Below are 27,085 nucleotides of genomic sequence, written 5' to 3' on the forward strand. Positions count from 1 at the left end.
GTTCTTGTTGAGGCTTGCCTCTGAGGTGAAATTTGGAATTCAAATAAAATGTGAAAAGATTGTGATCTCTGACAGATAATGTGCTCCTGTGTTAATGCTTAGAACACTGGGATTGTAGAATGTGATCTCTAAAACTCTTGAAATTTTCCTCATTATTTGTTGGCCTACTTTGTTTTCTGCCTCCCAGGCAGGCCTGAAACAAATAGCCGCTCTGCCTAAGGATAATTCAGTGTTACACAGCTTTGCTGCCATACCACATTCTTTGCTCTAACCTTTCCATTGGTTTGGTTTTTTCCCTAGACGGAGTTATTTGTGCACACGTTCAAGGACCAGCTGGTGAGAAGTGCCCTTCTAGCGCTGTACACGGCCCGGCCTGGCTGTGTGCTCAAGAAACCAGCTGTGCCCAGGAGCAGTGCAGAGGAAGGGGCTGATGCACAGCACCAGGACCATCCTGCTCACGTCAAAAGGCAGGACTCCATACCCCATCATTCTGAGTATGATGAGGAGGAGTGGGTAAGCGGACAGAAACCCTTGGCCAGTGAAACCCTACAAATTAGCATAAGCCACCTCAAGCCCTCAGTGTCCTTGTCACATGCTGTTGCAGGGGGCAAAGGGGTGCAAAACTGTAAAATTGTGCTTCTCAGATGCATCGCAGATATGCAGATTTTGAAGCTAAATTGCAAGGCTTTGCCTAAGTACAGTGTGCTGCTCTGAGACTGCCTAGTTGTGCATAGAACAGTGAAGGTGTTGAGTGTATTCTTGCCCAGACACAAGAATAGTCTTTGTTCTTACTTGGGTTGGTTTTGCTAGTTGGGCAGATTTAAGGACTGGAACAGTATATGCTGTTCACAGGGAAATGGTTTTTTTCTTCCCCACCCCCTGCAACACCCCTCTCCAGCCCTCAGGCTGTAATCATTTTAAATACACTGAATTAACCCTCAGCCCATTGCCCCTAGACTCTGTTCTTAGAAACTGTCTGAGGTTCTGTAAAAGAATTAAATACAGTGTTTGGATTTTAACATTCTTAGCATATCTTTCAAAGATATGTATTATTTATATGGCTGAAATGTTATAAATCAATTATTTTGGTGGATGTCTTCTTTAATAGGTCTGTTACTTTATTTCATACGTACTCAAGCTATTTTTATTCAGTCCAGGCTCATGCTTTGAGTTCATCACTGTATTCTCATAGACGTAAAGGATGTCAGCATATTCATCTCTATTGTAAATAATTAATAACTTGTGTGAGCTATGGTATTCCACCTAACCTGTAATTTTTTCCACACCAAAAATAAAGGAAGAAGAATATATTTCTTCTAGAAGAAAGGCAATTATTTCCAGCCCCATGCATTAAGTATTCGTGAGATTTAAACAATAAATAACTCATTATTTCATTTGTCCTCCAGTTTTAGAGCCTTTAATTCACTTTTTCTTGTTTTCTCAACAACCTGAGGGGCTGGAATGGTGCTCTTTGCTTGAACTAAAGCCAAAATGTTTGTTTTTAGCTGTTGAAACATTTAGAGATATAAATAACACAATAGTTTTTGTAAAAGAGATAAATTTTGCACTGGAAAAAGTGGCATTTGTGAAAGCTGCATTTTAATTTAGTACTGCAGTTCAGCATCTCTGAAGAGAAGATAGCTTTGCTGTAATTCATAACTAAAAGCCGCCAGGTGCTTGGTCCTCACCTATTAAACTGCATAAGTGGGTCATTTTAAACAGCATTCGTTTTTTTCTGCTGAATTAGTAATCTTGATTCAAATTAAATGTATCTTTCACTGTTTTCTGAATTGAGCTGAGTCAGAGTCATTGTCAAACTTGAGACAGTATAAATTTTGGAGAAATTTTGTGATTTTTTCTGGATTTGAATGGTTAAACTTTTCAGTTATTTCTGTCAGTAGAGGTGATATGAGTTTTAATAATCAAATTGTGATTAGCACGATGGAAAGAGAAAGAATAAAGGCATGTAAAATTTGAAAAAACACTTAATCCACTGTGAAACACAACTATAAAGGGAAAAACTTTAATATATGTTGCTTTGTATGCACAATGCTCTATCCTCCTTTGCTGTTGTAGGTTTTTTCCTCACTATTATCAGTACTAAGTGTTATAAGTACTATTATAAGTACTAGTGTTACATTTTGCAGTTGGAACTTTAGTTTTGCCTGAAATCTACATCCTTAAACAACTCTTTAAGCTGACCCTTGAAGCAGCCCACGAGGGTGTTAATCTCTGAGCAGAGCTCAAAAAGGCCTTAAGGAATTATCTGAATATCCACTGAAATGAAGGCGACACAGCATCTTCAGAGTGCTTGGAGGTGCAGATGCTGTGCCATACATGGCACAAGCAAAGCACACAGCTGAAGTGGTGTGTATGGAGGGACAAGAAGTGACTGAGGAGCTCTGTGGTGAATTCGGAAAGGCTGAGAATCCTTTAAAAACAGAAACAGCCTCTGGGACTCCACTGGCTGGCAGTGTTTAGAAGGAAGACATCCAGTCAGGTGCAGTGACAGAAAGGAGTGTCCATTCCTGCTCTCTGAAATGAGGAAGGTGTCTTAGTTTTTAATGATACTTTCTGATCAGATGGAACTTAATTACAATTTTTTCAGTTGGATGAATGAAAGAGAATTATTTTACAGGCTCATTTTTAATTGTCCTAGGAGAGGTGCCCAGCTTTCACTGATGCCAAGGCCTGCCTTTCCATCTTTTCATCTGCTTAAGAAGATGAAAGGTCAGTGCTAGGCTACAGGAAAATATTCTGGAAGTAGTAAAAGATGACAATAAGAAGTGACGAAGTGAAGGGAGACGGCCCATCTTAATTGATCAGCATCGAACTCCAATTTATTGATCCAACATGCACATTTTTATAACCGTGTTAATTAAGTTCATACATATTGCAAAACCCGAGCTCATCATTGGCTACAGATTACACAGCAACCCCTCCTCTTGTTTTCAATACCTGTGGTTTGTTATTGAGACCAAAACTTGTGTTTCTCATCCTGTTATTAACTGTTCTCAAGGCCTCCATGTTTGTCACTGCTTTCCCATCACTACCCAAGGACAAGGTATTTACTTGTTATTAAAAACAAGCCTGAGAACTTTGCTGTTTACAGCTGCCTTTTACTTTTCAATCAGCTGTATATTTTCATGGCCTTTTTTCCTTCAAGCCATGTCTGAGCAAAATTCTCCAACAAAGAAACGGATTAATTTCTTCTCATGGAGAATCATAGAAGCCACTTGATTTTCAGTGATGGGAAACTGCAGTTTTACTTGAAAATTGTTCCTGCCAAACTGCAGAATTTCAACAGCCTTCTTAGATAAATGTGACTGCCTTTGGTGCAGACAGAATAACATCTCAATGAATGATAAATAGATGCCTCTACATTTTCTATCTGCCCACAATCCCAGGAGCCTCCTGTGTGGAGAAAAGGGGCTGTGAAACAGGCCCTTGCTCCCTCTCAGTTGCTTGTATATAAAAAAGCCAGATACATGATAATAAGAGTGAGCTTTCTGTCAACAGATGTTTATGAATTTTGCTTCTAAACCCTCAGGGAACGTTTGTGGGAATATTGTATAGAAATCATCTCAATGCTGGGTTAATAGTTGGTTTGAAAAAAGTGCTCTTTCCAATGTGAAACAAGGGCTCATATTTGTGTTGCTTGTGCAATAACTCCAGATGCTCTTTAAGAGCTTAATGCTTTTTTTGTGCAGGAATTAAGTTCCCCCATCACACAAAAGAAAAGGGAAATTAGATTGCTCCAACTTCTCTGAGCAACCTCACTTGCATATTCCTCAGCAACTTCAGTGACTGAAAGCTCTGAAGCTCCCTTATACTCTGGAGGATTCTTCATAGAATCCTTCTCCCCAGAATTATGCTTGTGGGCGGTAAAAATCAGTAGTTTCACACATATTGTAAATGTTTTTTCAGGATTGCTTGAAGTGCATAGAGGAGGAAACTTTGGAAGGAATCTATACCTGCCCTCAGTCTTTTGTGTCCTCAGGAGGAGGGAGCAGGGCATAAGATAAGATCCCTCTAGTCAGGCTGAAGCGAGGCATATAGTTGAAAAGCGACATTAGATTTAAATGTTTGCCTTAGCAGTGGCTCTAGATTTGCCTCCACTCAAAATCCAAGGGTTGCCATTTAAATGGAACTATGCTATTTCTCTGAGTTCTCAGTTTTCTTTAACCTTCTCTCTTGGTATTTTTGCAACTTCATTTTTCTGCCTGAAGACCTGACAAATACATAATGCTTCTGGCTCTGTAAAATACAAAACAAAGCAGTGATGTTAAATTCCCATTTTTAACCCTCAAGCAAACTCTGGTTGCTCTGCAATACTTTCAGAATGACTCAGCATTGAAACATATACTTGGAGAGGGAAGGGTGGTTTCTGTGGGTTTGTTATGGTTTGGTTTTAGTCTGATTGCTTGTCTTGTGAACAGCCTCATTACTTGTATGGCTTGGTTTCTTCCTTCTTATTCAGTGCTGCAAAAGTAGGTGCAAAAGCTTTGATTTCTGCAGCATCCAGCACCTGAAGGACCCTCCCTATATCTCTGATCCATAACAGCTCTTTCTTATGCTCCACATGATTTCTTTTCCTCTCTGCTTGTACAGAACTTTTTGTACCTCTCTATTACTTCCCTAATTCTCCTATTGTAAACTCAGTTAAGTGTGACGGTTGCAGTTTGTGTGAGAGGTGAGGAACAAAACTGAAATTGTGTTAGCTAATAAATATGCCATGACAGCAAGTTTCTCATTTTAGTCCTTGAATTAACATTTTCTTCAGCAGAGTAACTGATGTGATAAAATACAGGATATGTTAAATTATCAAAAAGAGGTTATTAAACACTGTGACAAAACTGGCCCACACAAGGTTTCATTTGTCAAGCTTTGAGTGTGTCTGTACTCTTAAGGTATCATTTAAATAGACAAGCTGCTCAGTTCCTTGCTATTAGACCTGAAACTTTGTCTGCATTATGTCAAGTTTGAAGCGCTTGTGCACAGTGTCTAAAACCATAAAAGTTTGGGTTCATTTACGCTGCAAGAGAATCTCCATGAAAAAGGCTCAGGTTGGTAATAGGCTGAAGGATGAGAGGAGCAGTCGTATGCTAACATCATGAATAACTTACTATTGTCCCTTTTTGGTTTTTTTTCTGCAGTAACATGCAGTGATAATTCTGGTCTTTTCAGGACAGGGTCTGGGCCAACGTGGCAAAGAGTTTGAACTGCCTTATTGCCATAGTGGACAGGCTGCTTGAAAAGGACAACATCAGCAACATCAAAGAGGGTGAAAATGAGCCTTCAGCAGAAGATTGCAAGGTGTTGCATACAGGCGGTAAGCAACCTCCCCTAATTTTTTTTTTTTTAGTCATTGACAAGAGTAAAGAAAAATTTGCACAGCTACAGAAAAGTCATCTAGAGAAGACTCCATAGTATCTTTGATGAGAGTGCTAATGGCAAGGTTTACACATTTGTGGGAGGTTATTTATCAAAGTACAGCTTTAATGTGTGCTCAGACTGCTTGCCATGTGCAGTTGTTTGTGCTAGAGTGTAAACCTTTTGAAACTACAGTCTTTTCTTTTTGTAGGCTGATGTAATTTAATTTACTCTAGATTTTACTTGCGTGTAGTATTTTGAGGAAAAAAAAAATTGGACTGTGTCTTACCCCATAGAAAATTTGTAAGGAAAGGTGAACATTCTGAATCAGTGTCATTCTCCTGCAAATGCTTCTGCTTTTCTGAGGTGATATACTGATTTTTATTTTCTGATTTGATAAAATTCATGTTTACCTGGATATACCTGTCAGCCTGTGTCAAAAGGTCAAATGGAATAATTCAGTGGGATGATGTAAAGAAAATTTTGTGACAAGGGTCCTTGTCACCTTCTGATCTTCTCCTTCTCATCTTCTGATCTTCTTCTGATCTTCTCCTATGATTCATGTTTGCATTCTTGATGCATAGATTATATCTGCTTAATAAGTCTAATGGGATTTTCTAGTCTGAAAGTGTGTTGCAATAAATGAAACAGATCCTTAGTGATGGTGGTAGTAGTCCTAATGGAAGGACATCAGAGCCAACCTTTGTGCCACTCTTTGGCTAAATAAATCAACTCCCCATACAAAACAACAAACCAACACAACTGCTTTATTTTGTACAGTTTTGTATAGTTTCAATTTTCTTTTTTTTCATTGTGCATTTTATCCTGTGTCTTCCCTTACATGTTCTCCACGGAATTTAATTACATCATTTTATATAAAGACTTTTAAAGTTATCAGTACTCACTTGTAATTTATTTCTTACACAACAAGAATTAAAATCACTTTTAAAGTTTTATGTCATTTGTGTAGTACTGGTGAGATCTGTGAATTCTGGTTGTAGTATTGATTTTTAATGCAGCTGTAACATCTGCATTTTACCAGTGTGAGAGGTTTATGCTGGAGTCCTGGCATCCTTGTTTTCAGTGCAAGATGTGTTGGACTTGATTTTGTGTGATTTGTTCAGAGAGCAGCTTATTCCTTATCTGTTTGGTTCTCTAAGTTTCTGTCTACCAGGCATGTAATGTTAGACAGGAGGGTGATATAATCTCTGCTCTCTAGTGAAGGCTTGCAGGTGAAAAATATCAACACAGCTTTCTACACCTTTCCCGCCTTCCTCAGAGAAAGTACAAATATTCAACAGCTAGGTAGGTGTAGTTTTGAACTTGGGAGAATCCTTAGATGGTGGGCCTTTTACAGACTTTTACAGACTTTTCCCTAATTTCCTTCACTCTCTTCAACCCCCTGAGTATCTCCTCTGCTATACGCCGTGTTATGGATTTAACCAGCACAGGCAAATGAAATATTGGTTACAACTTTTAGGTCACAAGCCAAAAACAAAAAAGGAAAAAGCAAAGTTGCATCATTTAAAGTACTGTAATAAGGCAGCCATCAAGTCATCAAGTAGAATGAAAGGTAGCTCTTGCTTAGCAATAATGATAATAGTGATGGTTAGAAAATTTAGATGAGCTTCATCCAGCTGAGAGGTTGTCTTCTGGAGCTGGTGGGCCAAAGACACAAAAAATATCCAACTGCTATGATGCTGGAATAAATCCTTGCTTTTTTCTTCATTTCAGAGCCATCCCTATTTCTCTTGAATAAGTACAGGTGTCCTTCAGTGAGAGCAGTGCTTTTGTTGAGCTGTCCTGAAAGTTCTCTAACACTCCCTCGCATGAGAGCTGCAGAGATCTGTGGGGCAAACTGCTGTGTTTTCATGTCCTTTTTGAGTAAGACATCGTTTTAGGAATGCCTTGGACAGTTTATAGGACTTTCAAGGTCACATAGAGATGGAGACGTTTTAAAATTGCTTTCTTTTATAGGACTAACTTGAAAGATGGAGCTTTCCGAAGAGCTTTCCAGGTGTGTGCCAAAGTTGGTTCCCTAATGATTTTCAAAACTTTGGGGCCAGAATTTTTCATGCTTGACTTCTCTATGAGAGTGTGGGTGTAGATGTTTGTTTTTCTCTGCATCTCCCTCTCTGAAATTTAACGTGAAACCCTAAGGCTGCACTGTGAAGCAACTACACAGAGGTTGAGATTCCACGTTTACAGTTACAAATTTGGCTTTAATTCTGCTTCATTTTAAACTTGAAGCCTGATTATGAGTTCACAGCATTTTCCTAGATACAAAATCACACTGTGTACGCCCATAGATACATTTCTAAAATAACAGACTTTTGCACTACTTAAAATTCACAAACGTGACATAAATGAAAAGCTTGCCACATCTTGCTTATATATTATACATAATTTGAGCATATTTGAGCATAATGTATTTCATTAATACTGCAAATATATGGCACAGGTTGATCTTTAAGTCTGAAACTGCTTTAGTTGATACTCAGAGAAATTGGGCTGCTTTTGTAAGAAAAAGAATGCAGAGTTTTGAACAAAATAATAACAAATAAGCCTTGAAGTATGAGATTAAATTTTTGCTTATTTAGTGAACCTGACTGGTTTTTTGTAGCATATAGCAATGAAAGACCTTTCAAAAAATGCACATCTGTTCATTTTAGATGATAGAAAATATTATGACAATATTTTGATGCAATAGCATTTTCATATAAATTTAGATATTGTTGTAACATATATTCAGAGTTTCCTAAAGTAGGTTGATATTTGCAGTCTCAGTGACTATGGCATTGTGTGGTCTTACTCTCTTTTTTCAAACATGTTTATATTTGTTGTTTGGAATCTTTGTAATTGGAGATACTGGAGCACTTTTTTTTGCTGTACTCTGCCTTTCAATGTGAATTATACCTTCCTTAGCCTTAACTTTTCATGCAGTCTGACCTTTGAGTGTATTCTAAAGACTGAATTTGAGTTACAGTTACCAAGGTAACATGCTATGGTTTCATCAGTCGCAGGATTATGAATCCTCTGCAGGATAAATCAGGAAGAGTAGAAGGATTTTTAAGGAGAGGGCTTTTTTGTTGTTCTTCTGACTCTAGTCTGGTTTGCCTTGGAGAAATATGTGACAACATTAAATTCTTTTCACTTTTGCCTTTTCGTTTTCCGTGAGAGTTGTGATGTGAAAGCCTGTCCTGCAGCATTAGAGGTGCCAGTGGAACACAGCGTTGGCTCTGGTGCTGGCACAGCCCCGACAGATGTCTGTGCTTGGCTGCTGCATGTGGCTGCTGTTTCTGTCTGCTGCTCGTGCCTCCTGTCAGAGCTCCCACCCAGCCGTTCCCTCGCTGCCTCTGCGTGAGGACTCCCCCATTTGATACACACAGGATCCACCTAGCATCACAAACAATTTGAGTTGCCAGTGTGATTGCACCTGGATTTTGCCTTTAAGTGAATTATGGAATCATGAGCTCCGTGAACTGGCCCTTGATAACCTTCAGCATAGGTTTGCAAAGAGCACCTGGGGAACATTGCCACATTTCCTAGCTGGAATTACAGGAGACCTCTGTTCATACTCACATTGCTACAGACATATGTGGGTTTATTTTTCTTGTATTATCTCATACCTGTTGGGGACTATATAAGTTTAGATTCAAAATTTCGGACTTTCATTGCCCTGGGGATGGGGACTACATCTTTCGTTGCATCCCTTCCAATGCAGGCTGGTAGAAGTGGGAAATAAAGCTATGTTCTGTGGGAAATAAAGCCGTGCTCTAGTTTTATTGGAATCTTCAGAAAAGCTTTTATTATAAAATATTGTTTAGTCATGAAGATGAAAAATTTTTCTGTGGTCTGTGTCCTTGAGCAGCAGACATAATTTATTTAGAGCAGTCACATGTGAAAAGCTTTCTCTTTCCTTCCTCTTCCTCACATTTTTCCTTCCTTTTCTTTGAAGCTTGTATTTACAAAAGTTTTACTTATGCTTTTTTTTCCCCTTTTCCCCTCTCTTCTGTGTCATCCTTTTCTTTTTGATAGGATCCTTATCTGGGCTGAATGTAGCCCAGGAATACAAGACAATCCCCTTCAGCAGTACTTTCTCTAAGTACTTTGGCTAAAAACAGAAGCTGAAAAATATGTAAGGGAAAGACTGTTTAACTGAATCAACAAACTAAAACAAGATATAAGAATATTTAGTTGCACAGCATTCACAGAACCTTCCTATGCTTAAAGTGTATTAGATTTTCTTAGCTTTGTCTTTTATTACCTTTGTCCTCTCTTTCTGTTTTCACTCTGACTAAGCATGCTGAGATGCTCATGTAGGTATTATTGGATGGTTTTGGGTTTAGCTATTAATCCATGTGACAGTGGAGAAAATCTTGGATGGTTGCAGTGGAATAATAAATCCCAAGAATTCCAAATTTCTGGACACCCAAACTGTGCAAAGCAAACTGCTACCTTCAAGTGCAGGAACACCAGGAAATCTTATTCAGGTTTTTATTGTTCCTGCAAGAACTGCTGCAGCATTATGAGTACAAAGCCTCCTCCTTTTTCAAAGAGCTTAGCCCTCAGCTGCAGTTCAGCTGAGCTCCAAGAGCTGCGTGGCAAAATAAAGAAATAAGGCACTGACCTTTTTATGGTGCAAAGTTGAATATGTGCAATCTTCTGTCTTTTTAAACCTCCCTTTAAAAAAAAAAAACATTAATTCAAAGACTGTTCCTTTCCTAAGTCAGTAAAATCAAATTCTGGGTTAATTATTTCATGCTGATTTTAGGGATTTACTGCTGCTGTGTTGGTTGGTTGGTTTGATTTGCCTGCCTTTTTCATTAAAACAGAGTTTGTCTAATGATCACTTTGTGACATAAAGACAACTCATTTATGTTTTTTTACCTCTAATTATTTCAATTCTGTCATGGAATATTTTTATGATCAGGTAGCGAGTGATTAATTTAAGTGAAACGTTACCTCGTGGGTATCTGCTGTTACATTTATACGTCACATTTATATTTGTATTTCTTACATTTGTGTGGCTGTAGTGCCCCCCTTTGCTTTAAGGGCACAACATTATGCATTCTTCTGCTTTTTCTTTAAGGTTTGGTTTTTTAACTTCATACCATTCAAGTTTTGAAGTGACTTAAAGCAATTTATGGATTTTAGGTGGCACAAATAGCAGTGACAAAATTGGCTTTTTTAATCTGTTGCTAGGGCTAAAGGAGATAGGAGTACTATGCTGAAGCATCCTTTTTGGTTACCAGCATATTTTAATGAGCATTTCAGTGGGCCTGACTTTGAAAAGACCAGAAGCTTGCTTTTCTGCCAAAGTTTATAAAATTTAACATGTGGTTTGACATATTGCAACTTGGATATGAGCACGCAGAACTGACTAGCTGGGTGCTAAGCAGGTCATTTGCCTGCACAGCCTGTTGATTACAGGAACATGGGGCTGAAGGGCGTTTTCCAGTAACCAAAGGGCAAATCCTGTCACAGACTGAGCTGCCATCACTCTCTTGGCAATGAACATGGAATATTTACTCAGTGCTTTGTGGAACATGCACTTTTGTTTTAATCTCATTCTAACTGCATAGCGGTGGTACTGTCCTTTTAGTTTCATCCTTTAATTTTTTAATTTAATATGTTTGGTTTTCATGCCTTGTTTTAGTTTCCCGTGGCTGACTAGCTCTATTTTTGTGCTGAGTTTCTTTGCTTTATCCGGAGACTCTGACAGTTCTTCTGGATGCTAAGTGTTCCAAACTGACAGGCTGCCCATGTCATTTTAGCAACCTGCCAGTCATCCCGGAGTCTCCTTGTCGCTTCTGTTCTTGCTTCTAATCTCCTTTTTTTAGATGGTCACTCATTCAGTTAATTCTTCACCCCTTCTTCAAACAATTTTCCGCTGTGATTTTAATTTAAAAGAAAGTTGAGATCCGAAGGCTCAATGTGTGTGAGTCCATGAATGTGTTAAAAGCAATAATTTGTATTATTCCTTTCCTGAAGTGATTCTACAAAGGTATTCTGAAAAATATCTTATTCTAAAATGTATACAATATGATTTACTGAGTCACTCTAAGAGAACTCTTAGACTTTAGACTTTGAGCTTACTTTGCTGCTGATGCTTTTATTGGCATATGTATATTGCTTAAATTAATAAAGGATTGTAATTTGACTGAGACTTTAGATTGCCTGATCTGTCTACACTGGCTTCCAGTACATTACACTTTTTTGTCTACCTTATTTCTAAACTCGTCTGTGTTTTGCAGCAGCCTCTGGTTGTTCTTTTGCTTTTATTCCCTGGAATAAACACCACAGTTAGTTCTTGTTATTTTCTCCTCAGGAAGAGGGGAAATCAAGTTGCTGCTCAGTCTTTTTCATCAGCTTAAGGAGATTAAATCTTGGTAGCTCTGCGCTGCAAGCTCTCCATTTTTCCAGCAGCCTCTCTAAAACGTGTACACCAGCGTTTGGCACACAGCGTGTCATCACTCTGTTAGCCAATGACATGTATAAAATCACCTGGAGCTTGTGCCTGGGGGTGGCTCATGGTCTGTTTTGTCAGGATGACACTCGCTTCAGAACTGCTTTTTTCCAGGGAATGCTTCCTCAGTCTGTGTTACTCATGGTTAAATATGTATGACTGTGGTAAAACTCATGTTGTCTGACCACAAAGTTAACAAAGAGCTCATCCGATTCTCTGTGCATGCTCTGTCCTTGTTCCCCTTTCCTGCTCCTTGCTTTCTCTAATTTCTCCCAGCTTTCAAAGCTCTCTGCAGTCTTCTTGGCTGCAGTTTTATTAATTTGTGTGTTTTTCTGGAGCTCAGCCAAATTGACTGGCAACAGGCAGCTGTCTTCTGCCTCAAGAACTTCCTCAGTTCTAATGAGGTTTTACTGGCCTGACTCAGAATGTTACCTGAAACAACACGTTGCTGTCTTGCACCTAATTACAACAGATTTTAATTATCATTGATTCTTAATTACACTGACCTACAGAAAATATGAGCCAATTATAGACTGTTGCATTGTCAGTTGCATTCCCAACTTTTATATAGATTCTTCTAGAGTGTTGATTTCCCTCATTTCAAACTGTACAATCAAACTGAGATGTAGATTCTGAAGGAGGGGGATTTATTTATTTGTTTTTATTATTTGCTCAACTTAGGGGTAGGCAAAGCCATATGCAACTACAAGGCAGGTCTGATTTTATTAAATCATATAAAATTCAGGAGTAGCTGGGATTATTGGGCAAGTTTGTGTAAGGTGTTCCAATTCTCCTCCATTCCTAGTTATCACTGTTTCATTTGTAATGTATTAAGGAATCACATTTTTCAATCATTTCATGAGTGTTTTTTTTAATATGCCTAGCGTGTATTTTCATAGAGAAAAACATGTTTCAAAATACTCTGCATCTCTCTGATAGAAATAGCTAAAATGAGTTCAAAATCTCTAAATGTTTAAAGAGAACAACATAGAATCTAAAAAAAAAGGAATATGGTCTGAAGCTTTTTATATTTCCAGCCTGTAGATTAAGTAGGTGATACCCTTCCAGATACCTAATTGTTATTGTGTTTTACCCTCCAGCACCCACCTTTTCTTAAATATTTGGTTATTCTCTCTGGTTTTGCATTTTTGATGCTATTTCATTTCTTATATAGCCAGTTCTGAGTCCTGAAAGGAGACTCCATCGCCACTGTATTAATCTCTGTGTGCTAAATGAGGTTTTATGTGTTTCCCTGTGTACTCTGTTTGTGACACTTGAATACCAGTTTTACAGGGATGCTGGGACTGTTGGAAAAGGCCATTGTTTCAGAGTGCAGTTGGATTCAGGCCAGGGATTTAACCCCATTCCCAGTGGTAAGATGGAATCCTGCTTATAAGTATGTTCTCCAGTGGCATTTGTGGTCCCACAGTGGTCTGGGGAGAGCTGCAGGGGTTGTTTTAAAGGGAAGGGTGATGTGCACAGCTGCTCCTGCCATCCTTCCTAGTGAAGAAGGGTTTTTCACTGCGAGTTTTCCAGTCTGGAGCAGATGACCTGTCGTGTTGTAGGTGACTGGTACGAGCAGCTGTACCCGCAGGTGGTCACGCTGAAGGCCTGCATGGCAGAGGTGGTGACCAGGGCCAAGCAGTCCATGGCCTTTGTCCTGCTCCAGGAACTTGCCTGTGGCTTGCCCCAGTGCCTGATGCTGACCCTGAGGAGAGACATCGTCTTCAGCCAAGCAGTAGGTTGTCTTGTGTCGCTCACTTCCTTCTCTTGCTCTAATTATAAGCATACTCTTCATGCCAGTGTTTGTGGGTTTCTTTCTCATTGTTTTTTTTTTTTTTCCCTTACAATTTGATACAGCTTTTTCATTTATTTTCCATTATATTCACCTAAATAATTTATAATGTGGTAAGAAATTAAATAGGAAGTAGAAATCCATGGTACTGGCTAGGCAGCATCCAAGCCAGGGAGATTTTTTTCTCCTGGTCACCTTGGAAATAGGGAGAAGATAATTTGTTTTCAGTTTGTGGCAGTGTTTTAAGTGTTTAAATACTATTAGCATGTCTTTCCTTAGAACTGTCTTTTCTTGGCAAATAACTGAAGCTCTTTATGTCTTCTCCTGTATATCATGTTTTTTTCAGATAGATTTTTTTCTAAACATTTCACTTAATTTCTCTCTTAAGTTGGCAGCTGCCTAGGAGATTCAGTTACATTAGATGTTGAACCACTTTCAAATCCATCAGAATTCACATGTTTAATTCACAGTCTTGCATGTTTGAAGCCTGACAAGTGAGGTTCTGGTCTTATTTATGTCAGTGTAAATAACACACAATGATACAAAACAAATTAAGCTTATCTAATATACCTTAACAGAATATTTCACTACTTTATACACCCCCAAAAAACCCATCAAAATACATTATTATGAAATCATGTACTTAGTCACTAAACAGAAATACCTATGCTGATTTCTCAAATATGTAGGTGCTACCTCTGTTGTGTATAATGATGGCAAGCCTCATTTTAACTGTTTGTCTTGTAACAGTTGAAATGTCTTGTATCTGTTTGTCTTGTAACACTCTTGCACATCTTTTAATTATCTTTACAACTCGCTGGATTGGTCTGTGGTTTTGCAATCAAATTGCACACAGGTTTACATGATCAAGGATTTTTACAACAGCTTCACACTGTTGGATTGCTGGTGCAGTATGAAGGACTCCTTAGCACATACAGTAAGTATTGCTCTTGGACAAAGTTCCTTATGTTCCCTGCCCAGAAGTTACCCAGGAAGTTCTTATTTTAACCTCAGCAAGCCTCTTATTTGGCTTGCTGAATCAAATCTTGTCCTTACAAGACAGTAGACTTGCACATAATAGCACAGCTGAAGTCATTGACACTGTGTTGTTAATTCTGCAGCAAAAGTTATTAATCTGTTTCATTCTGAGTTCCTCAGAGAACACGGCCTGCTTATTGTTCCATGCAGACCTGACCCAAAATAGCAGGTTTATAAAACTAATGCAAACGGAAGATTTAAACACTTACTGCTTTTATCAGCCTCGGCCCTGATCCCCAGTGCTGATAATGTGAAGATAGCCTGAAAACAGTTTCATAGTTTGTTACACATGCCATTATTTGATATGCATTAAAAAGGAAATTTGGAGGGAGAAATTGCCTTATGTTTCAAACTTTGAACTAGATCTATTAGAATCATTCCCTGAATCAGAGATTTTGACTAAAGTAGAGGAATTTAGCATTTGTGCAGCTTTATTATGCAGTTGCTCATTTGGAGATAGCTGTCTTCTCCATTTTACATGATGCTTGTTTTTATTCTCAAAACCTTTGTCCTCCATCAGCAGGAAAGCCTTTTGAAAACTTTCAGAATAGACAAAAATGGCTTTTCTGAGGTTATTTTATGTCTATATAGAGCAGGCTGATTTTCAGAATTGCTTAATACTCATGGTTACCATTTAGGGCACAGAATTGTCAGCAGTTCAAGAAATGAGTCTGGTTTTATGTAGGTTACTGTAATGTGGATTTAGAACTGTGATTTTTAGATGCACAGACTGGAAAATATATTGCTTTGCCCTGACCTATACAGTGACTGATCTGCCAACTCTGTTAATAGTCTCTTTAATCTTTTCATGTAGGTGAAGAAGCAGGGATGCTCGAAGACATGGCTGTGGGCATTTCAGATTTGCAGAAAGTAATGTTTAGAGTAATTGAAGCCAAGTCAGAAGATTTTTTGCCTATTATAAGTGGAAGGCGGTAAGAACTTTGTTTCTTGGAGCCCAGGAAACTGAGCTGCAGTTTTAATCTGTAGCCCATGAAACCCGTCTAATGGTTTTCTTGTTGCTGAGTTCTGTTTTATTGAAAGTGCATTGTTTTACTTTTTAGAAGGTGAGTTAGTAGGGATTCTAAAAGCCAGTAGGCTCTGGGTTACTCTCCTGATAAAAAGCTGAAGTTCCAGTTACTAATACAGATTAATCTGAGCAGCGTCTGTGTTGTGCAGAGCTGCTGGTGCATTATTCACACATGGATACTGAACCCTGGACAAGTGACAAGGCCATTGTTTACAAATGTGGTCTCTAACTGAGAAACTTTGCTTTTGAATGTCCTGAATTTGTATTTCAGCATGAGAAATGAAACTGCAGTTCCAAGAGTTAGGCCTTGATTGTTTTTAAGATGGAAACCAAAAAACTCCGATGCCACTTAGTATTAAAAACTTAGTAGTCACTTTTAAAAATGGAAGCCTTTTTTAGCTGCTGAAAATCACACAGGACATAGGCAGTCTCAGAAATCCTTGCACAAAATCACTTATCCTTTATGAATCTCACGTGAGTACTGCTGAATGTCAGGACATAAACTGCAATACTCCGTTTATTTTGGCTATTTGAGGGTTAACAAGATTGGAATGGATTTTTCATCTTTATTATTATTCTAGTCTGAAGCTCCAAATAGTTTTATTTTGCAAAAATCACTTCCTTAATAGTATCATTGCTCTTAAGATGACTGTAAATTAAATTCAGCTAAAAGCAGGAACTTTTAGAAAATATATGTTTCCTCTGAAGGGGGCTTTCACCACTGATTTACTTAATTAATCTGGATGATTCACTCTCATCATATGGGCTTTCTGAGAAGGGATTGAATAAATAACAGGAAGGCTGGAATATGATAGGCAATACATTGGGAATAATTAAAATTAAAAAAATTTTAAAAATAAAATCTACAAGGTTTATGTGGAGGAGTGCCATTCCTCTTAGAGCTGTGATAAGACTGCTCCTATCAAACAGCATTGGAAGTGAACCGTAAAAAGAAAAGATGAAAAGGTGAAAATCTAGTTATTTTCTAATAATTTTTTTAGAAACCCTCCATTTTTATTTTGGTTGTTATATGGTATGGCTCAATAAATGAGAGTGAAAGACTGTAGAAATGCAAGACAGAAAAATCAAACTACAAATTCTTATCTTGAAGAGTCAGCATATTTACTTGTAATTGTTTTTTCTAGGAAAGTGCTTAAACCTGACATTCTGTGTGCACAAACAAATCAATCCAAAGTGTGTGGCACTGTCTAGCAGTGCACTGATCATCTGGTGTGGGTGGTAGACACCAGCCACCCAGGGGAGGTGAAATTCTGTTCAGGAGCTCACATGCTTTTATTAGAGGCCATTCTTTTATTAGAGGCGCTTTTGGAACATTCTTTACAGAATCACAGAATATTTTGAGTTAGAAGGGACCCATATGCATCATCAAGTGCAACTCCTGGCCTTGCACAGGGCTTCCCAAGAATCACACCCCGTGCCTGAGAGTTCAGATGCTTCTTGAACTCTGTGAGGCTTGGTGCTGTGACACTTCCCAGGGGAGCCAGTTCAACCTGCTCAACCATTCTCTGGCTGAAGAAACTTTTCCTGACATTCAAGAACCCCATCCTCACTCTTGTTTTCATTGTTCCTAGTGAACATTACATTATAGAGGTCCAGCTCCCAGCAAAGATGTTTGAGCTGCTGCCACAAGAGATTAAAGAGGGAAAGCTGCTTCGCATGTATCCAGTGCTCTTTAATGTTGGAATCAATGAGCAGCAAACACTGGCAGAGAGGTAAGGAAAAGTCACGTTGCATTTTCTGTCCAAGTACTCCATGCTGGTACAGGCTATCTCTCAGGATTAGAAACAAATCTTCTTTGTTATTTGCTCTTAGACAATCTCACATTGACTCAGTGTGTATTTTCAAAGGTATTAAAGGAAATAAACACAAGCTATGAAGCAATGTAGAACAGTGAAAAAGTCTAGATGAAGATAAGATCATATAAGCAGGGCTCCGTTTCACAGAGTTGGTGCCATGTTTCTCTTGGATACAGGTGCAAAATGGATTTCTATTTCAGATGCAGAATTTTGGTTGTATGCAGTACTCTAAAATTCTCACACAAGTTTGAAAATTCAAAATTCTTACATCTTGAAGATGGGTTTGAAGAGACCAAACAAGTGATAAGCTAGAGAAATTAGTACTCCTCTGCAACAGATTGCTGGAAACGAATTAATTAGTATAATAATAGTCATGGATTCACCAACGTATTAATTTTCTCTTCCAAGAGAAGGGTATCTGTCAGTCATGTTAAATTACCACATTTGTGCAGGGCTAAAACTGCAAAGTAGAAGTCAAGATGTCAATACAGACAGCTACTTTGTTAAAACTTCTTTTCTTTTAGCTGCTTTTATTAACAGAGCGTCCAAAATACCTAATGCTTATCTTGAGGTTGCATTTGCTCTAAGCCAAAAGCTTATAGCAAAGCTGTAGCTGGAGTAATGGAGGGAGACAGTGAAAATCCTTAACCTGGGTAATAGGCAAGAAGTTAAACACCACAGGATTTTATCTCCTGTTCACTGTAGACAGCCAAGTAAACCCAGTCTTTTAAAGAAGTCTACTAAAGAATGTCATCAGGTAGCTTTGTGAATGTTTATGGGACACTTCTCCAAGTTGAGTGGTGGTATGTGAGAAAATTTAGGCAGAAAGTTGAAATGGGAGACATAGACTGAATCTAAAGACAGTAAAATCTGGCATTTTACTGTGAAAGAGCTGGATAGCTGGTTAGAGAACTTGGAAACTTCTTGAAAATGAAAATAGGTTATTCTGATGACATAAAGAGAAAAGTGCTGAGAGGAGTGACGTGGCCAAACTCATAATGTGCAAAACCAACAAAATCAGTCATGACAGTTCTGAGTGGGACACTCAAAAAATAAGAGGTAAGACATGATGTGGTAAGCAAGAAGCAGGCTGGTGGGAGCTTACACGAGTGAGATAGGCAGGAAGGGCTGAGTTATGAATAGTCTGAGGAAAAATTTGACAACATTTAGAAATAGCCTGATTACCTGGGGGCTTGTAGAGGAGTTGGTATGAAAAGATGCCTGGCTTGCAAGTGAAGTGGCAGGAAGTGTTGTTCCCAGTGGTCATTTTACATTGTGTGCAAAGAAAGCCATAGGAGAAAACAAAATAACTGCATATTTATAAATATGGATATGTACTAATATCTGCCAAGAAAATAAGTTCAATGCAGAAGCAGCTTTAATGCATGCAGTTACAGTCTGCTTTTGTCTTAATTCAAAATGCTGCTTAACTCCTAAAGTTGTACATTTGTTTTTGAGACTGAAAACACCACACACGATTTATGGCTAAAAACATGGAGGGGTTTGTGGGATAAAGAACCTGAGAATATAAAAACACTTTCGTGGCAAATTTCTAGGAAATGTTACTGTATTAGAAAAAAAATCTTTTAATTTGTTTTTTGATAGAATACACTTGAGAATGTTTCCGATTTAAAAGAAATGTTCTCATGTGACAGTGCAGCAATGGCTACTAAGGAAGTAGTTACATCTTCTCCCTGTGGCCTGTTGAAATATTTGCTTCCCTTGTTCCCAATTTAGCAGCATATTTGGTATCTTCTGATCTGTGTCCCCTTCTCTCTGAGTTTCTCACTTATCTGCCCATGCCTCTCTTCCTGTACTCCTCCATTCCCGTTTCAAATCTATTCTGAAGATGAATTTCAAAACTTTGGCCCTAATTGTCATGGGGACATTCGTGTCTTTACAATCATATCTCCTGTAGTACCGTGAGATTTAGTTTCTTGGCATGTGAAATGTGGCTGTTGTAGAAATCTTGGTCTCAGAGAGAAAGATATTTGTTTTTATAGCTACAGTTATTTTGTAGATAAGCTTCTCTTCCATCTTGTGTCACTTCCATATTATCCAGCTCTTACAGAAATTGGTATGCTTAAGCAGTAGCAGCACTAAGAGATGGAGAGTTGGTGTTCTCTGCCTGTGGTACCCAATTTTTGGAATTGGAATTCCCCCAAAGTGCCTTTCCATTTATTCACGATTTGTGAGGGGAAAAGAATAAGTGCCTTATTGCATGTTTGTAAATAGATTGCTTTGTTAATAAACTTTTGGAAGAAGTATGCATCAGCGATGATCTCGTTTCCAAAAATTAATTCCAAAGCATACAAGAACTTAACTACTGCATGTTTGACAAAATCTAATGCATTTAGCACCAAAGTTATTTCTTTATGCAAAGAAATAACTATGAAGGATAATTTATCTTTTGTTGTTGTTTGTGGGTTTTGGGTTTTTTTCATAATTTATTGTGTATTTTCATAGGTTTGGAGATACCACTTTGCAGGAAAACATTAACCAGGAAAACTTAGAGCTTCTCAAAGAATATTACAAGTTATTTACAGAAAAAATGCCTCCTGATTGTGAGTACAAAATAATGCAATGTCCAAATCGGTTTGAAAAGCTTTGAGTAGGTAGAAGGTTATAAGACAGTAATATTAGCAGAATCCCATAACTTGTTCCATAAATTTAAACATTTTGTACCTGTACATGACCCTGCTGGTCTCAGGAGTGATTTCAGGCCTTGTGCCACAGCAGAAACTACAGAGAAAATGAAACAGAGGAATGATGAACTGAACAGCTATTTTAAGTTATTAAAATAATAAGTTTGTTAATATTTCATGTAGAGGACAGTCTGTACCTACTGTATTTTTACATAAATACTTGGTGGGAAATTTCATCAGCTTCAGTCATACCCTCTGTTCTTATTCTGAAAATATGTTGAGGTTTGGTGAACCATGGAGAAATCTGCAGATCAAATACAAGCAATGAGCCACATCATCATTATATGAACGACAAGGTTTCATTGGAATAGGCCCTGTATTCCACTTCTATAGAACTTCTGTATTATAAACATAAGCATTACTATGCTGTTACTCTGATTGCCAGAAGCAAGGACTGAAGAAAACATCTGCATCAATCGAATCCTGTTAGTTTTAATGCCCAAACTATAGTCCCAAATGTGGGAGATTTAACTGCCTGATGTTTAAATGCTATGTAAAACTTTAATACATCACATGCGTATGTATACATGTTTATCTCTTATATCAGGATGATTTTAATTTGTTAATCATTTTGACAGAAACAAAAGCCCTTCCTAAATGATGGGCAGGATGCCCATCCATCCCCCCCCAGACCTAGTATTTATTTCCAGGATGTCTACAGAGAAACTCATACAATAAGTTGGGTGATTAATTGAGGGGAATCTTGCTAAGAAAACATCCTCGAAAAACTAACCTCATGCAGGTTAGGACTAAGGTAGATCTGCTACCTCATAAATGGATTTTATTTTATAAAAGCAAAAATTTGCATGCAGACAGTGTTGGCTACTTTTCATTAACACAATTTAAACTTGTACTGCCTTCCTGAAGGATTATTAGTGAGCCACACAGTTCCTGGACTTCTTTCAGACTGTGAAGGCTTTTGAGAACTAATTGTGTCTAGTTCATCATGTATTTTCTGGTTATTATAACTTTCTTGCTTTTTTTCTTTACCTTTAAGAACTCAGTCTCTTCTTTATACAATTTTTTGTGGAACATAAAGCATCTTTTGGTTCCACTGCCCTTCCCAGTAGCTCCCTGCCAGTATACAGAGTCAGTCTTTTGCCTTGGAGAAATGTGCCTTTTAAACCAGCCCCCTGGGAAAAAAGGGAAGCTCTCAAACTTGTTCATTTGTGGCAGGACTTAATCCCACTCCTGTTCCCCCTCGTCTGGAAGACAAACCTCCATACAAGGCTGGCAGCAACCCTGGTGCTGGGGCCACGTGAGAGGCATTCAATATTGATGGCTTTTTGATGGTTTTGTCCCACCTATCCAGATAATTTCCTATAATGCCAAATCTGTGCTACAAAATCAATGCAGGACTGTGTTCCCAAAGCTGTCAGTTCCAAACAGTGCTCAAAAAGCCCAACAGAATTTGAGCATTTGCAGCCCTATTTGCCAGGCTGTTGGATCCACCCTTGGCAGCCTCCCTGGCCTGCTGCCTCATTCATATATTCCCTTTCAAAGAATTCAATTTCCCACTCCCTGAAAGGTATTGCCACCTTCGCTGTTAGTTTTCCTCTTGTGTCTGTATTTCTCCTTGGCAATAATAGTCTTGCTTGTAACTAAGCATCCACTGACTTTCTGTCTTTAGGATGAACATACACTTCGTCATTTACCCATTTGTTAACTTCTTAAATTCTTTTAGCAGAAACTGAAAATAAGAGCATGTTTCCAGCAAGGTTCCTACCAAAAATGCTGACCAAATATAGCTCAAAATGGTACTGCTTTTATAGAAATACTAAGACAGTAAGGGTCCAAAAACGTAAGATAGTTGTTTAGTAGTACGTAAGTACCTGAAAACAAAAAGGCTGTTTGGTATTTCCAGGCTTCTCCCCCTTATCAGCCTGATTTGGTGGTTTGGTACTGTGGGGGACCCAAGGAGTTTAGGCCATTGATCATTTCCAGTCAAGGTGCAACCCCTTTGGCAGTACTGTGAATTAGGAGACTCTTGCTGTACCTGTGCTGAAGTCATCCCTCTGAGATGTCACGTTTTCTGCTGTGACCCAAAGGAAAGCTACTGGGAGCAACAGAATGTTTAGTGATACATTTGCATCATCTCAAAGCATCTTTGCCATTTTGTGCTCTCTGTTTTAAAGAAACAGATGCACAAGTGTAATAGTCTAGCAGAGTGTGATGTGGTTTTATGTGCTCTACATTATCTAATGTACAATCAGAGCTTGTGATACAGAGGTAAAACAATCCACATTAAAATTATTGCAAAACAGATTCTGGATGTATGTTTTCCTCCCTTTTTCTTTTTTTCTTGTTTGTTTGTGAGTTTTTTTAGACAGCACAGTATGACTGGAGCAACTTAGTTCTTTTTGAATAGATTTAAAGTACTTCTTCCTATGAATCATGGATAAGGGAAACTACAGAATTTATTAGATGTAAAAGGTAAAAGCCTGTTGATGAGAGGGATCATTCCAACTTGGATCACGTTAGGAGAATGGATATTGACCTTCATTAATACTTCCCTCATTTTTTTTCTTCCAATTGAGTATAAGTTTTTGGGCTTGGGTTTGGGGCTTGGGTTGTGGGGTTTTTTCCCCTCACTGGATGGATAATTTACTTTCTCTGCTTGAAGAAATCCATTGATCAATTTAGTTTCACTTTGTTCCACTTGATTCTGGCCCCTTTATTTGGTGATAACTATGATTTAAATTCTTTTTACTTTGCCACCATGAGAAGAAATAATTTCAAAAAACAGATTCTGCATGTTTTTATTGATTTTCAGAACTAGCAAGGATAAATGCAACATTAGAAAAATCCCTCCTCTATATACATATGAAACAGAGGGGGAAATTAAATTGCCTACTCTTGAATTTTTGCTGGAGATGTAGGATAAATTAAACTTCAACTTAAATTCCATACCCAGAACAAGCAGGTAAATTTTTGGATTTTAAGCAAACTTGAAATTATTTTCTACTTCAAAATAAAGCCCCACTTAATTTCAGGAGAAATATACTTTGTTACTTTTTAAAGGGGATACTAAGTGCTGTTTAACCCTTATCTTACATTATAGAAAAATCTAAGGCATATTTTAAAACAAAAACTAGATGTTTCAATTTGAAAACAAAACCCTAATTTTTTACTTTAATTTTAAAAAATAATCATCCCATCAAAGCAGGTTGTAATACACTCAGTTTTTTTTTTATTTTTCTGATTTCTTTTGAATGTCTGTAATAGCTGATGAACAGAACTACAGCAGAGATTTGGTTTTGTTTTTCACCATCCATTTATAAGATAAAGGTTGAAGATACTTCAAATTTCCACGTGAAGATCTTAGGGAGGACAAGGCAATACTCAAAAGACATAAGGTTTGCTTATTTAGCTGGTAATTTCTATCCTGTGTTCCAAAACAAGGCTGTAAATAATAGACCTGTTCTTTACCATGAGCATTCTTTAGTCGGGACAATCATATCACCAACCTTATCAAAATGAGCAACTTTTTTCGTCCTTTTTTCCCAGGTTTACCACATTTTCAAGAACAAAATGATTTAAAGGGATTGCTAGAAAGTCTTCATCAAAATATCCAGGCCAAAAAGAGAAAGAATGTAGAAATCATGTGGCTGGCTGCAACGGTGAGCTCTCTTGTTTCAAAGAAATTGATGAACTAACCATAAACTCATTTTCATAAGCTTGCTGACTTTGTAACTGCAATGGATTTTAAGGAAATGACTGGAAAACTCACTGGTTAAAGGAGGCAGATGTGCTGTAATAGTTTTTTGCAGACAATTTCTTTTTCTCACTTTTTAAACTGGTAGAACCTGCTAGAATTTGAGTGATTTGTTTGATATCCATTCTTTGATAATATAAAATTACTCAAAATAATTTTTTAGTGTCCTTGAGGTATGATGTGGGACATGATTGCTTGGTTCCCTTACTTTAACTTTCTGAAATGTGTATTTCTGGTCCTAGTGATCTACACACTGTTATTCTATATTCCATTTATTTATTGAAAAAGATGTAAGAAGAAAACTTTGTCAGTGCAGTAGCTGTGCAATATCACTTTTTTATTGCAGTGGAAGTACAAGATTCCACATATGAGCCCATCACTCATCCAGAATAATTACCTGGGATTTTTTTACTTTATTTTATAAATGATTTTTTAATATTTTAAAATTTTTTTAGGACTCATTCACATCGAATAGCCCCAATGAATCGGGGGCTTCCAAAGATACTAGTGCAAAGAGAATTAATCTCTTCAATGAAACAGTTCTTTCACATAATTATTTAAGCAGATTATCATATAGTACTTGTTTTAAATCCCAGTGCAACTGTTCAAATTTTTAAACAGATTTAACTTTTAAAATTTTCAATTATATGATGGAAGAAACACTCATAGGTTCTCCTTCACTATCCTGTACCTCTTTGGATTCTAAGTAAGATTCCCTTAATTGGTTCCCTAAATTAAACTTTTGAGATTGTCCTCACCATGGTATCACAAAGAACTTAAAGGCTCTAAGTATTTTTTGATTTTTATAGAATTTAATAGTATTTATTGTTTAATAGAATTTCTAAGAATGCAATTAGCATTAGATGAAGAAACACTTATTTGCTGGACTGACACTGGTCATGTTTCAGTTCATGTTCCAGTTCATCCTGCGAGCTCTCCCATGATAGCCAATGCGGGAAGTTTCTTTTTGTGATTCCTGCTGTAGTTTATTGCCTTGCTGCATTCTCACAAACATTTTGAGGTTTTGTACCATTACACCTGTGATTCCCCAGGGATAGGTGTAAGCAAAGTATTACCTTTTCTCAGGACAGGTTATATCTGGGAAATGGTAGATTTGGGCACAGAAGCTCTCCTTCAATTTTTCTTTTTCTAGTAAAATATCATTTGAAACCATAGTATAAACTAATGGAATGATACAACCACAGATTGATTCCTAAGAGGAAGAATCATCCTCCAAAATGTCATGTTTCCTTTATGTGTTATAACTTTTTCAAAGTATAAGTGAAAGTAGACAATCCATGGCAGCAATTTGTTAAACTTTATTAATTGTGAGCCATACATTGAACAGTTCACCTGTTGAAAATAAAAACTATGTAAGTTAGATGTGTCTGACTCCATACCTTCACAAGAAGTTAGTCTGCTACATTCATGTTTGTGAGTTAAGACTCACCATATCTTCATTCATCAGATATTCAGACAATTTAGCTTTCATTGAACAGGGCAGCTGCTGCATTCAGTGAGGAAACGGTGAAGGAACTGTTTCTTTTATAGTTATGAAAGTCCCATGTCAAATTCAGGAATTCAGTGTACTGGTACTAACTTCCAGAAGGTGTTTTCTTCTTGAGAAGTGCTGTAGCTGTCTGGAAGCCCTCGCTGGGCTTGCAGAGCTGTAGGGCTGCGCAGCCTGGTAGGAAGGAAGGGCTGACCTGTGGGGCCTGCCCGTGTTTCAGATTTGCCGCAAGCTGAACGGAGTGCGCTTCACCTGCTGCAAGAGTGCCAAAGACAGGACATCCATGTCAGTGACGCTGGAGCAGTGCTCCATCCTGAGGGACGAGCACCAGCTGCACAAAGACTTCTTCATCCGGGCGCTGGATTGCATGAGGAGGTACGTGGGGCTCCATGGAACTCTGAGCCAGGCCAGGGCTGCCAGCGAACAGGGCCTGAGGCTGGTTCTGAGGGCCCAGCAGAGCCTGAGGCAGGTTCTGAGTGCCCAGCAGAGCCCAGGGCCACGGGCACACAGGGTCTGAGGCTGGTTCTGAGTGCCCAGCAGAGCCTGAGGCTGGTTCTGAGTGCCCAGCAGAGCCCAGGGCCACGGGCACACAGGGTCTGAGGCTGGTTCTGAGTGCCCAGCAGAGCCTGAGGCTGGTTCTGAGTGCCCAGCAGAGCCCAGGCTGGTTCTGAGTGCCCAGCAGAGCCCAGGGCCACGGGCACACAGGGTCTGAGGCTGGTTCTGAGGGCCCAGCAGAGCCCAGGCCTGCCTGCACAGGGTCTGAGGCTGGTTCTGAGTGCCCAGCAGAGCCCAGGCTGGTGCTGAGTGCCCAGCAGAGCCCAGGGCCATGGGCACACAGGGTCTGAGGCTGGTTCTGAGTGCCCAGCAGAGCCCAGGCTGGTGCTGAGTGCCCAGCAGAGCCCAGGCTGGTTCTGAGTGCCCAGGGCCACGGGCACACAGGGTCTGAGGCTGGTTCTGAGTGCCCAGCAGAGCCCAGACTGGTGCTGAGTGCCCAGCAGAGCCCAGGGCCACGGGCACACAGGGTCTGAGGCTGGTTCTGAGTGCCCAGCAGAGCCCAGGCTGGTGCTGAGTGCCCAGCAGAGCCCAGGCTGGTTCTGAGTGCCCAGGGCCACGGGCACACAGGGTCTGAGGCTGGTTCTGAGTGCCCAGCAGAGCCCAGGCTGGTGCTGAGTGCCCAGCAGAGCCCAGGGCCACGGGCACACAGGGTCTGAGGCTGGTTCTGAGGGCCCAGCAGAGCCCAGGCTGGTGCTGAGTGCCCAGCAGAGCCCAGGCTGGTTCTGAGTGCCCAGGGCCACGGGCACACAGGGTCTGAGGCTGGTTCTGAGGGCCCAGCAGAGCCCAGGCCTGCCTGCACAGGATCTGAGGCTGGTTCTGAGTGCCCAGCAGAGCCCAGGCCTGCCTGCACAGGGTCTGAGGCTGGTTCTGAGTGCCCAGCAGAGCCCAGGCTGGTTCTGAGTGCCCAGGAGAGCCCAGGCCTGCCTGCACAGGGTCTGAGGCTGGTTCTGAGTGCCCAGCAGAGCCCAGGCCTGCCTGCACAGGGTCTGAGGCTGGTTCTGAGTGCCCAGCAGAGCCCAGGCCTGCCTGCACAGGGTCTGAGGCTGGTTCTGAGTGCCCAGCAGAGCCCAGGCCTGCCTGA

General features: G+C 39.3%; 1 protein-coding gene across 1 annotated transcript in view; it reads left to right on the top strand.

The window, feature by feature from the left end:
• Positions 1–25,819, top strand: part of LOC128949304 (inositol polyphosphate 4-phosphatase type II-like) — a gene marked incomplete at its 3' end in the record, with an annotated part of 57,825 nt that extends 32,006 nt beyond the window's left edge. The window contains exons 6-14 of the mRNA XM_054294146.1: positions 301–513; positions 5,188–5,332; positions 13,408–13,579; positions 14,450–14,574; positions 15,490–15,607; positions 17,295–17,435; positions 19,986–20,083; positions 23,732–23,844; positions 25,670–25,819. Of these exons, the coding sequence (XP_054150121.1) occupies positions 301–513; positions 5,188–5,332; positions 13,408–13,579; positions 14,450–14,574; positions 15,490–15,607; positions 17,295–17,435; positions 19,986–20,083; positions 23,732–23,844; positions 25,670–25,819 (1,275 nt within the window). The remainder of the gene's footprint in view (positions 1–300; positions 514–5,187; positions 5,333–13,407; positions 13,580–14,449; positions 14,575–15,489; positions 15,608–17,294; positions 17,436–19,985; positions 20,084–23,731; positions 23,845–25,669) is intronic.
• Positions 25,820–27,085: the final 1,266 nt, after the last annotated feature.

This window comes from Melozone crissalis, unplaced genomic scaffold, assembly GCF_028551555.1.
Source record: "Melozone crissalis strain CALT ecotype California unplaced genomic scaffold, PUWL_Pcris_2 ptg000221l_1, whole genome shotgun sequence".
Lineage (NCBI taxonomy): Eukaryota > Metazoa > Chordata > Aves > Passeriformes > Passerellidae > Melozone > Melozone crissalis.